At 33.4% G+C, this 13,345-nt stretch overlaps 1 protein-coding gene across 1 annotated transcript in view; it reads left to right on the top strand.

Moving 5' to 3' along the window:
• Positions 1 to 13,345, top strand: part of LOC132700847 (orexin/Hypocretin receptor type 1) — a 51,647-nt gene that overhangs the window by 28,543 nt on the left and 9,759 nt on the right. The window contains exon 3 of the mRNA XM_060668418.1: positions 11,295 to 11,392. Coding sequence (XP_060524401.1) covers positions 11,295 to 11,392 — 98 coding nt within the window. The remainder of the gene's footprint in view (positions 1 to 11,294; positions 11,393 to 13,345) is intronic.

The following is a 13,345-nucleotide window of genomic DNA, read 5'->3' as shown; positions in this document are numbered from 1 at the left end:
CGCAAAAGAAGAGAACAATTGGCAAAATCAGAAAAGGCAACGAAAATAAGTAATAAAAAAATATAAAACAAAAAGGAAAAAATGATAACAAACGAAAATTATGAAGAAAATGTTAAAGAAAAATTTAACAACGCACTTACAAAAAACCTCCGATTTCCAGAGAGAAGTAAAGTTTGTTAACGCTTCTGGCTTACCTTGAAATTTTCATAAATTTTATATTTGCAACTAAATTAAGCAAAACTAAGTGAAACTTAGCGTTACACCGATTTAATTGCAATTGAAGGCTTTACACGCCGACGCAGATTCCGTTCTGAGTTTGCCCCAATTCGAGACATTTAAAACGCTCAAACTAACCAAAACTTTTAGCAGATTCGTATCCCCCAAGCCAAGCGTTCGGATTGGCCAGAGCTAAACTGTTGTTCTGTGGTGGAGAATTATGCATTATGAACGCGTTCGTCCCTATTGTCTAATGCCCTTGCGGCCGATGTGAGTCGCAAGCGCGTTCCCAATTATACGTATAATTGCCAATTATTAACGTGTCAAACTAAAACGGCTTCGTTGAAAGCTTAATTGTTTCCGGAATATCGCAGGAGACGTGTGGCGAAACTACACTCGTTAAGTTCGCCCTCGAGCTCGAAAATTAGTTGGAAATTTGAGCGAGATGGATAAGTTTGCTAAATTTACAGGGTGGACTAAATTGTACCCTTTCAAAGGGGATGGGTGAAAACTGACGTCCCTGCCTGGAGTTCGGACATTGAGAGTTTTCATAAAAAAGGGACGTAATGGTTTGTCAAAATAAATAAGAACTAAAAGTTCAGATTTTCACGAAATTATATATATTCACATGACAATTGTTTCGACAACACCGTGTCTTTATCAAATGTTATATTTACAAACTACCTGCTACTATAAATACTGAAAAATGACAATAAAACCTTAATTAATGTTGTTGTGAGGATTTAAGTTTAATAATGGAGAGGTATGTAAATCTAATTGATCGTTGAATGTCTCATTTTGTAATCTCCATGGGTTCCAATAAATTTAATTTTCTACTTGTTGTGGATGTATGTAAAATATCAAAACTGTCGTCAAAAACGTGTTTAAGTGTGTAGCATAATTAGAATCTTGATTATTTTTTTTAAACGCACTTTTATGTTCATTAATGCGTTTCTCGGAGGATCTACCTGTTTGTCCAATATAAATTTTAGGACATGATCCTCATTTCAACCTGTAGACACCCGATTTTTGAGATTTTGGAAATTTCGTTTTATTGTTTTTTAAAAAAATTCCTAGCATGTTGTTATTGGGTTGTTCGGAAAGTCATTTCGTTTTATTTGGGGAACATGAAAGACAGTTTTCGTATAACGAATAAATATTTTATTAAATTATATATTGGCCATTCTGGTCCAACACCTTTTGCCATCTTTCTGGCAGTAACATAATTCCCCTCTCATAAAAGTTTTGGTCCTTGCTGGCAAAAAACTGGTTCAGGTGGTTTTTGACATCTTCATTTGAGGTAAAGGTTTTGCCATCCAAAAAATTTTGCAGGGACCGGAACAAATAGTAGTCGGAAGGCGCCAGATCTGGAGAATATGGTGGATGTTGCAGTACGTCCCATTCAAGCTGTAAAAGTTTTTGGCGAGTGACCAAACTTGTGTGAGGTCTCGCATTATCCTGGTGGAATACTACACCCTTCCTGTTGATTAATTCGGGCCTCTTCTCTTTAAATGAATCATTCAATTTGTCCAGTTGATGACGATAGACTTCTGAATTAATCGTTGTATTGCCCGGCAAATTCCTTTGACATCCCACCAAACGGAGAGCATCACCTTTTTTTGGTGAATGTTGGCTTTTGACACGCTTTGAGCCGGTTCATCTTTTCTGCTCCATGACCTCTTGCGTTTAACATTGTTGTATACAACCCATTTTTCGTCCCCAGTAATAATCCGCTTCAAAAATGGATCAGTTTCTTGACGTTTGAGGAGCGAATCACACACGTCAACGCGACGACACAAATTTCGCTCCGTAAGGACATGGGGCACCCACACATCGAGCTTCGAGGTTAAGCCCATGCCTTTCAAATGGCCATAAACAGTCGAATTCGACAAATTTAATCTCTCACCGATCTCTCCTGTGGTTATTCGCCGATTTGCATCAACTAATGCCTTTATCGCATCTTTGTCAGCTTCGACCGGCCTTCCAGACCGTGGTGCATCTTCGACATCAAAATTGCCGGATCGAAATTTTGCAAACCAGTTCTGGCACTGGCGTACTGTTAACACGCCTTCTCCATACACATCCGTCAATTTTTTTCTCGCTTGGACAGCATTTTTACCTTTTCTGAAGTAAAAAAGTAAAATATGACGAAAATGCTGCTTATTGCTCTCCATATTTAAAAGGGCACCAACCAAAAACTACTGCGTAGAATTAATAGAACTTTTTCACACACAAGCCTTGCAATATAATCTTCTGAAAACTTTTTCACTGGGTTCTCCTATGTATGAAATTTTTTATTTATAATTTTACTGATAATGTAGGGATTGTAGCCGTTGTTCAATGCAATTTGTTCAATGATATTAACTTCTTTCTTGTAATTTTCTGTTGAGAGTGGCGTATTAGGAAGTCTGCATATAAAAGAATGAAATGCAGCCCATTTTGCGTGTATAAGGGTGATTTGAGCGATTATGTATGACTGTCCCGTGTGTGAACGTTTATGGTAAATGGACAAATCTAATTTGCTTTGCGTTTTGGTAATAGTTACGTCTAAAAAATTAATAAAGTTATCCTGTTCAATCTCGATAGTGAATTTTACGCGATTATGGAATTCAATTGTCTGTCCGTTCCAACAAAACAAGCAAATATATCACGTTAATATAACACCATAGAAAACTTTTACTTAAAGGATGTTCTTGTATGATATTTTCCAAATTATCCATAAAAATCTCGCCTAACAAAGAATTAAGTAGATTTCCCATAATCAAACCTTCCTTAGAAATGTAAATTTGTCCATTAAATTCAAAATAATTTTGGTCTAAAGATACTGTTAAGCAATCTAATAAATCCTGTTTCACCTATGGGTTTAACCTGTTTCCTGTGAGAGTGAAATCTACTACATCTATCACATCCGTAGATGGAAAAAAATAGTGTTGCGTTAGAAGCGATCTTGATACTTTTAATTTTGTTGATTAATTCAAAAGAATTTTTTATTGCAAATTTTGGTTTAAAATATGTGTGGAACTCTTGCTGAGTCGAATTTGCCGACGTTTCGTCAATCATCCTGTTGGCTTCTTCAGAGTTTGACTGAAACAATTTCAATTAATTTGAAATATGACTGTTAGCGTCCTTTTCGAATAAAAGCAAATTTTCAAATTTTTGAACATTAGTGGCCCCAAAATGTTGCCCTGCGAATTAAGAGATGTTTTGAATCATTTAATTTGGAATCTTTCCAGTTTCCATAAGAGTATATCTTTGGCTAGACAGTCATAGTCATCTAAAGTTGCTCTTGTTTTCATGGATTTTTTTTTAAATCTAAGTCCATTATAGTTTTCGTCAAAATCGAGTTGGCTTCTTCAGAGTTTGACTGAAACAATTTCAATTAATTTTAAAATTAAATTGATATATGACTGTTAGTGTCTTTTTCAAATAAAAGAAAATTTTCAAATTTTTGAACATTAGTGGCCCCAAAATGTTGCCCTGCATAAATCCATACTAGTGTGATAATATTCCATATTTACCGAATTAAGAGATGTTTTCAACCATTTAATTTGGAATCTTTCCAGTTTCCATAAAAATATGTATATCTTTGGCTAGACAGTCATCAAAAGTTGCTCTTGTTTTCATGGATTTTTTTTTAAATCTAACTCCATTATAGTTTTCGTCAAAATCGAGCTTTAGACGCCAGCTCTTTAATAGTGGCTTATTTGGAATACCCTCTACTAGATACTGCGCACTACATGGAGTCTAGAATCTAGATGTTGCAACAGGCTTCGTAATTTGTTTGTTTGTAATTTTTGAAAAATCTTTTGAGGTGCTTTTCTATGATTAAATGATTAAATTACTAACAACGAAGACGTCTAACAAGATTCTGTTTTGAGCCTAACCGTCGGTCTTATTTATTGGAAAATTTTGTTTTGCGAGGGAAGCAGTTTCCCGCCCACGAGAAACGATTGTATCCCGTTTGGCTGACTCGGTTCAGCGATGTTCAAAGGGAAGGTTTATTCTTTGTCCTGAAATGATAAAACTACTTGAGCGTGGAAATACCAACTTTCATAAAGTCGAAGTGGCATCGAAAACCTAAATTGTTCTTCGAAAAAACGACGATATTATGAAAAGGATTCGGTGAATCTGAATTTAATTTTGTGCCTTTTTAAGCAAGACCGAGTCTAGGTAAATTTAAGAAATGACGATTCAAACTTATTTCCTCTGTTAATAAAGTTCAGGATGTTCGAAATAAATAGGTGAAGAGGTTGAAATCTAAGAAGACACAACAAAAGAGAATATTAAAAATATAAACTGCTTTAGATTTGATATGGTCTGTTCATAGATATAAGAAAGTGACCAATTGCTTTTGAATGGGATTATCCAAGGGTGGTCGTACAATGTCAGCATCGCTTCTTTTTTTAGTAGCTCAAATGGGATTATTCCGTTTCTTCTAAAGATGCTTGCTTGCCGGCACCACGTTCAACGAGAGTCAAATAAGCATTGTTTATAACTTCCTTAGTCTCAATAGAATAGTGTTTTCTACATTTGGGCGGGAGCATCTCCTGAGACACACCAGACTCGCACATCTTTTGCATAATTCGCACACGATTCAACACACGCTGTATTACACACGAAATAAGAATGATTACTGATAAACTTAAACTAAGTAGAATACCAAACCAAAGAATTTTAAACACAGGTAGGTATAAAATTATTTTATATTACGGACCCCAATTTTACCTGAATTTAAATTCCGAAACTTTAGGTAATAATTTTGTTGCATTGTATGTTAATGACCACCATTCAAAAGCTATTGGTCACTTTCTTATATCTATGGACACACCATACAAATATATGGCTTTTGAGGTGTTCAAAACTAATATTAAAGTGTTACTTATTCAAAAATTGTTTCTATAGTGTGGACGAGTACTCCAACAAAATAAAAAAACTAAATTAAAATCCTTGGCTTACTGAAATGTGTGAAGATCTTAGCATACTATCTTGCTCTTTCTGTACGAGTTTTATACTCCGTGTTAGTGTTGTTGACCTTTACATTTGTTATTGTTTACTATTCTGTTATTTATAAAATACGTTTTTTTTATACCTTTATATTTTTTACATTTTGTTTTTGTATTTTACCTTATACTACAATATGCGGTAAATAAAATTCTTCTTCTTCTTCTTCAAAACTATTCTCATCAAAGCTTTGGATGGAAACTCTGTGCTTATCTTACATTAGGTCTGGTGTGTAACCTGAAAACTTCAACTTCTTTCTCCTTTTACAAAGCTGTTTGTTTCGATCTAACCTACGAATTGTATGAAGAATTAGTATTATTCCTATTTTTGGTTTTGTTTTTCTTTTTAATTTGCTTCAATACTTGATCAGTGTTTCTTTTTATTATTTCGTCATTGTTATTATTAATATTTCTTTTTGTTATGGCCGGATTTCCCTTTTTTCGTGGACACCAGGAACGACACAGGATCTTTCGCCGTTTCGTCAGTAATTAATTAATCGACTGTGGCGCTGTTATTTTTCATTCGGGGAGCAAAGGCGCGTGCGATGTGAGGGAATTTAATTAAAACGAATGGAAAAGTGCGTCTTTCTTTAATACCGACAAAACACGTGGGAATTAACTGCTCCGAAAAGAACCCCCGTCTGAGAGTGGAATGCAACTCGTTCAAATGAAAATCGTCGGAAATACCAACCCGATCGCCGTGATTGTGATTTACTGCGATATTTTCAATAAACGCGGATACATCGCGGTGCATTCACGGACAGGATGTTCGTCGTAAATCTTGCATTGTCGAAATTTCGTCGGACCGTGCAAATATTTCGTCAAATCCAGCGAGATTGTAACTCTTCCGGATGGAGTATTTTTCAGGTCGCGCATTCGACAAAGGAGAGGAAATATTTTTGTATATCGAGTTCCGTTAGATTCAAAATTTTAAGACAGTAATTAAAATGATGATTCGTTGCGTGTTTTTTGCATTTTTTGGAAAGCCGATCGCTTCTGTTCACAATTTATCGGACTATGAATCGCACATTGTCATTCACGTATTGTTTTAGGCAAAGAAGAGAAAATATTTTTCTTCCATTTGAAGATTCCCTGTAAGTAGCTTTTCACAATTGAACTTGATAATTGAGCATGTATTTTATCTACAACAACTAATAAAACATAATAAGTGAACATTTCCCCAAAAATACTACAAATTTCACTTGCTGCTCAACTACAACCTACAAATACTTTGTTGGTTGTCAAATTTCTATGCTTAATGAAATAAAAATACCAGTTACTCACTAACTATATAAGTAAAGTATGGAGTAACGTTACCAAGGGAGTGGAATACGGCATATATAAGCTCTATTTTCAAGAAGGGGGATCGTAGGAAGTGTACCAACTACAGAGGAATTAGCATTATATCAAGCAAGGGAAGACTATATGGAAAGATAATCAAAAACAAAATAGAAGACCAGATAATAGGGAAAATAGGTGAAGATCAAGCCGGTTTCACGGCAGGGAAGTCATGCGTTGATCAGATATATACGGTAAGGCAGACTATGGAAAAGAAAAAAGCTAAAAACAGAGACATCCATTTAGCATTCATAGATATAAGAAAAGCTTATGACTCTATACCCAGACAACAACTTTGGAAAGCAATGGAAGATATTGGGATAGAAAGAGAACTAATAAAAGCCGTAGATACAATGTACAAGAACAACGAGTTGTCGGTTAAAATAGGTAATAGGTACACAAATCGATTCACAACATCAAAGGGCCTACTACAAGGATGCCCTACATCAACAACGTTGTTTAAAATCTATCTTGAGAGGACGCTAACACAATGGAAAAGAAAATGTCAAGGTATGGGAGTCCCAGTACGCGACGACCACTTATACACCCTAAGCTTTGCCGACGACCAGGTGGTCATAGCCCAGGATGAAGACGACTTGAGTTACATGCTCAGAAAGCTGAAAGAGGAATATGAGAAGGTAGGTTTGGAAATAAACTTCGAAAAGACAGAATATCTAACAACAAAAGAAGGGGAAATCGAAGATTTAGAAATAGATGAAAACACAACCGTAAAAGCAACAGACAAATTTAAATACTTAGGGGTGTATAATAACAAAAGATGGATCAACAGAAGAAGAAATCAAATCTAGACTAGGTCAGGGTAGAACATGTATAAAACAACTGAACTCCATTATATGGAACAAGAAATTAACAAAGAAAACAATAATATTTAAGACAATAGTAGAAAGTATAATTACATACGGAGCAGAAACCTGGCTATTGAACAAAAAGAACAAATCTAAAGTAACCGCCGTCGAAATGGAATATTGGAGAAGGTGTTGCCAACGAACACGCATGGATAGAATACGTAACGCAGAAATCAAGAGGCAAATGAATGTAGAAAAAGACTTATTAACTACAATAGCAGAAAAACAGCTTAAATGGTATGGTCATGTCAGACGAAGTGACGATAGACGGTGGATAAAGAAAATCACAGAGTGGAGCCCTATGGGACGTAGAAAGAGAGGAAGACCCAGAAGATCGTGGAGGGATGAAATAGATGAAGCCATGGAGGAAAGGGGGTTGGAAGACGGAGATTGGAATGACAAAGATGAATGGAGAGTCTGGTTGAGAGAGGGAAAACGGCGCGAGCTGTAACAAACCCCATATATATATATATATATATATATATATATATATATATATATATATATATATATATATATATATATATATATATATATATATATATATATATATATATATATATATATATATATATATATATATATATATATATATATATATATATATAACTTGACGAAGAATATTGTTCATCTCCTTAAAGGAATCTTTTTCTTCAGGATTTAACCCAAAAACCAAAAACAAAATGAGCAAAGATTATTCGTTTTCAAATTTATTTTATTCATAAAACGTCAACAATGTGGTTGACTACCTAGAAGGATTCCTGCAGCATTATTCCCATATGAATGACATAAATTATTTATTTGCCAAACATGTATAAGAAATACATTTAAAGTTGTGAATATGAGTTATCGAAGTAAACATGCAATGTATATAACAGACAGTTATTATTATATATAGTAGCAGGTAGTTTGTAAATATTACATTTGATAAAGACACGGTGTTGTCGAAACAATTGTCATGTAAAAATATATAATTTCGTGAAAATTTAAACTTTTGGTTGTTATTTATTTTGTTAAATGGATTTTCATCAAGTTAAAGGCCACCTCAGTTCAACCTTTTCTTGGTCTTCTATTAATTAATAATTATTGAACTGTATTTCTGGTACAACAAGAGATTATTATTATTATTATTATTATTAAATCGATTATTTTTAGTTCATTCCGTTCCGACGCGTAGATAGAACAAACCTTACCTGTTGCATACACATATTTTGGTCTTTTCTGTTGATGGGTTATTATTCTGGAATCTGACATACTTTTGAGAGTTAAATTGTCAGCATTCATTCCTGCTTAGATGCCTGCTGTTCATATTTTTTTTTGCGACACACATTTTATTATTCTGTTTTGAGAATGCGAAATCCTTACTAACACATATACAAATATATTGGTTTATCCCACCAGAAGATCGAGTTATCGGTGGGATTTTCCTGTCAAAATTATCCTTTGTTCGCTCTCGAGTCGAAGGCCATTTTTTTATACTTATACTGTGCACAATACTGTGTAGAGGAAAATTGTCCTTTAACGATTTTACAATGAATGCCTGGGACAAGAGAAGCGTATTGTGAACGCGAAAAACATCTCGGATAAGAATGTAATAAAAAAAATTCGATGGAGGAAGAAGTTCGATAGAGTCGCCAGAAAAGCGAAAATTGATTTTGATAAGTCACGGACAGGAAAATGCTCGAAATTGCCAACGATATAGGCGATTGGTCGTTAATCATTATATGCTCGGAAACCGTTAAAAGAGCTCCAAAGCCCTGACAGATGACGCGGCATTAAGTTTATTGTGATCGATGACGTAGCGGTTCAGTTTCGAAAACAAACACTCGTATCAGAATCGACTGCAAAAATTGCATGTTAGACTAAATTGTATCTATCAGGATTCGATAGCGTAAATTGTTCTAATTAATGCCGTCAATTCCCGGAAATCGAATCTAATCGGAAACGGAATTTACGGCGACAAATTGAAACAATTTATGCATTGGATAACTAGATTTCGTATATTCGAATCACAAAAATGGAAAAATCCCGTGGGTGTTTTAATACATCGACATTCGCAATCGAAAACGTTTTTGTTAGACAGATAAGCGACAATGCTCCATTGTCGTGAAAAACTGTACCAGGTAAATTATTTTCAAGTTCATAAAAAGACCGCTAGGGGGCGTAAACTCTACTGTAAAACAGAAAAAACGGGTTTTCTCAAAAATATTCCAAATCAACCTATATCAAAATTACTTTTAACGTAATCTACTGTAGGTACTGTAGATACTGTAGATAAAAAAAAGGATGATGAAGAGATGATTTAAAGGGAAACATCAATAGTAAGTAGTTGATTTATGTTCGGCTTACTGAAACAATTATTAATCTCTACCATTTGTTGTCGATTTTTGATTTTTAGTCGGAAACTAGCCGAACTTTTAAGCCTTTTTCGAAAATTTTTGTTCCATTAGATATAAGACTTATTGGCTTATAATTATCAAGAAAATTTTTTGCTCCTTCTTAATAAATCAGTTTTATTAAAATAATTTTGAAATGAGAGGGGCACTTACCAGTTGTAAACATTAGGTTAATAATTTGGCACACTGGCTTTATGATATGCATATAATTTTTTTCAATAGAGAAGAATTTTGTCAAACCCCGGCGCCGAATCAGATTTTAAGGATAAAATTATATTTTTTATTTCATCTTCTACAACAGTGTTAAGAAAAATAGAACGTTTATTGTTGTTTTTGAATATTTTTTACGCCAAATTTTCACCCACAGTGACATAATGTTCACTAAAAAGCTCGATAATTCTATATATATTTATTTTAGGTAGATTATTTTTTACAAGTTTTATTTTTACATTTATTGATGTATTACTGTTTCCCATAATTTTTTGCTCTTGTTTTTGTTTTTTTCAATTACATTTTTACAGTATGTAGTTTTTCAATCATTAATTTGTATGATTATATTTCTGTATATTTCATAATCGTTAAATAAGTGTTCACTATTTGTTCTCTTATATATATAATCCATAAAGTTTATAGTTACAGTTTTTGTAGATTTTGTAGAAAAGAAATTATTTGTTGCTATTTCTGGATCATTGCCATTGTAAACAGTATCAAAATTTTCATCAGTCATTATTTTTTTTTTTTTGAGCCAGCATGGCGTTAGAAATCATAAGGTCTTCAATTGTTATGGAACCCATCCGAGACATCAATTTATCTCATATTCTTCTCAACCTATTGCATCTGAATTATATATGTTATATATATATATATATATATATATATATATATATATATATATATATATATATATATATATATATATATATATATATATATATATATATATATATATATATATATATATATATATATATATATATATATATATATATATATATATATATATATATATATATATATATATATATATATATATATATATATATATATAAATATATATATATATATATATATATATATAAATATATTTTACAGTAGAAGTTACGCGCCCTGACGGCCATCTTACGAACTTGAAAATAATTTCCATCTTTTTCTCTTGGTCAATTTACCTATAAATATCTTACGTGTAAAAATGAAAAATGCTGAGTAGAATTTATAATTTCCGTTTATAAATCCGTTTTATGCTGCTGTCATGGCGTAATCTTAAGTTACAATGTCGACCGAAATCCCCAAGGAAAATTGCAATTTTCCAACCAATTAAGACGATTAAATTTAGTCGCCTTCGACGAGTCGTCGGCTCAATTAAACGTTTTTCTATTCGATTAAATCGTCCATTTTTGGGTTAGGAAATTAAAGGTTCTATCGAAAACCTGAAATTGACTATTTTCGCTGTGGTCTCATTTGCAATTCTTTTCTCGCAGATGTACGTCAAAGACTCGACATTCGACGGCGTGAGCATCTGCGTCGTAAATTTGACCGACGATATGAAGGAGTACATGAGAGGAATCTTCCTGGTTACGTAAGTACACTTGCGTCAGCGGGAAAATGGAAGTTGCCGTTACTTGGGGCATGCGTGTCAAGTACTGTTTCTTCTTCTGATGCTGGCAAATGCAAATAAGACTTTCGCAAATACATATTTTATTTTGTTTTTTTAATATTTTATTTATGTGTCTAGGATGGTGTGACCATCATAAATATTGTCTACCGGGTCACTTGATTATGTGAAAAGTTGTAAATGAAACTTTTCTTTAATTGTCTAATAGCAAATACCATTTAAGGTAATGAACTATTAATTTTGGCGGGGACAGAAACGTTTTAAAACCTATACTTTTCTTGACATTTTGACTAGCTAACTTTTTAAGAAGACTTCGATATTGTAATTGGCTGCCTAAGTAATATTTTGTTTTTATGAAAATGTAGTTTTCTACTCCCGTCTGTAAAATACCTAATTACGCACCGATCTAGCGTGCGGGAACCACGTCAGTTTTGTTTCCCACGAATTCGGACATTTCCGGGATTTGACCGCACGGGTTTGGGAGCAATCGGATGTTTTCGGAGATATTTCCCACGCTTTGAATTTTGACGTTTATCAATTCTGACAGTCATGTCAGTGCATGTATTCGTGTTTGGCGAAAATGTACCCAGAAACTAACGGTCGTAGAGAAAGTATAGTTTGCAACACGCTCCGTAAACTTTTTAACTCACTCGTTTATTAAATACTCGCTCCGCTCGTGTCCAATAAAATCTTGAGTCAAATGCAGTTTACCGCACTCGTTGCGTGATACACTATTACTTACCTGGTGTCTTCCTTCCTATGAGCTTATTTCTTAACGGATTTTGAAAATTTTGATGTCAAAATGTTGAAAAAAAATTGTTCCCACTAGGATACTATTTGAAAAAACTGGGTTATCCTAAAAAGTAAAGTAAAGACAAGTAAATAAAGTTTCATTTACAACTTTTCACATGATCAGGTGACCCGGTAACCAATATTCAGGTCATAGCCTCCTAGACACAATTTTCAGAAATTTAAAAACACAAAAATAAAAGAAAAATTATCCTATCTCACGTAGTCATTTAAAATTCGAACGTTACTAACTAAGTGCAACCATTGACTACATATTGTCAAAAAATTGTACATTCAGCCCATATTAACCCTTGCAAATGTCAAATCCATATCTCAAGCCGTTTAAAAGTTTTAGAGTGTTCCCACTTTCTTGTATCACCCAGTATACTTATTATCATTATCATAAAATTTTAATAATGATATAATAAACGACTTTCATTTCAGATAATAGCATGACAAACATACAATACAGAGACCAATTAATTTCACCGTCGACTGGCACAGTCTAGCATAGAATTAGCTACTATACTGAAGAAAAATTAAAAAAGAAATTGATGATGGCGCCCAAATGCATGAGAAAACTGAAAAAAAAAAACACAGAAAAAAATCTCTACAGCAAATTCTGTAGATGCAGTAATTATTTCTTGCATTTGAGTTTTCGTTTACCAGGTTATTTAGGTATTGAATTATAATATTTTATGGCGTTATAAGAAAAACTCCTCCTGAACTTGGCACTCTGTTGAAGAGGCATTGTTAAAAATTCCGTAGCCCTAACATCCTAAGAATAGAAAAATTAGAAATATTATCATACTTTCTTAGCCATACACAAAGCCCACGCACTGGTTTTAAATTCTTCGAATTCGACGTTCACTTTCATTATCCAAACTTGATCAATAATTGCAAATACCATCCACGTATTCAGAAAGTCAGAGACCCGCACCATGTTATATAATAGTTATATGTAATTGAAATTGTTATTAAAGTAGCATCCGAAAATCTATTAATATGCAGGGTGTCTCGTTTCAGAAAATTGAGAAAATTATCATTTTGCGAAACGTGGCAGCACCGCGTATTTTTGGAAAATATTTTAAATTTGATCACTGGCAAAGAAAACATTATTTTCGTAAT

This window comes from Cylas formicarius, unplaced genomic scaffold, assembly GCF_029955315.1.
Source record: "Cylas formicarius isolate icCylForm1 unplaced genomic scaffold, icCylForm1.1 PGA_scaffold_4__25_contigs__length_36172078, whole genome shotgun sequence".
Lineage (NCBI taxonomy): Eukaryota > Metazoa > Arthropoda > Insecta > Coleoptera > Brentidae > Cylas > Cylas formicarius.
This window is presented reverse-complemented; position numbering and strand designations above follow the sequence as displayed.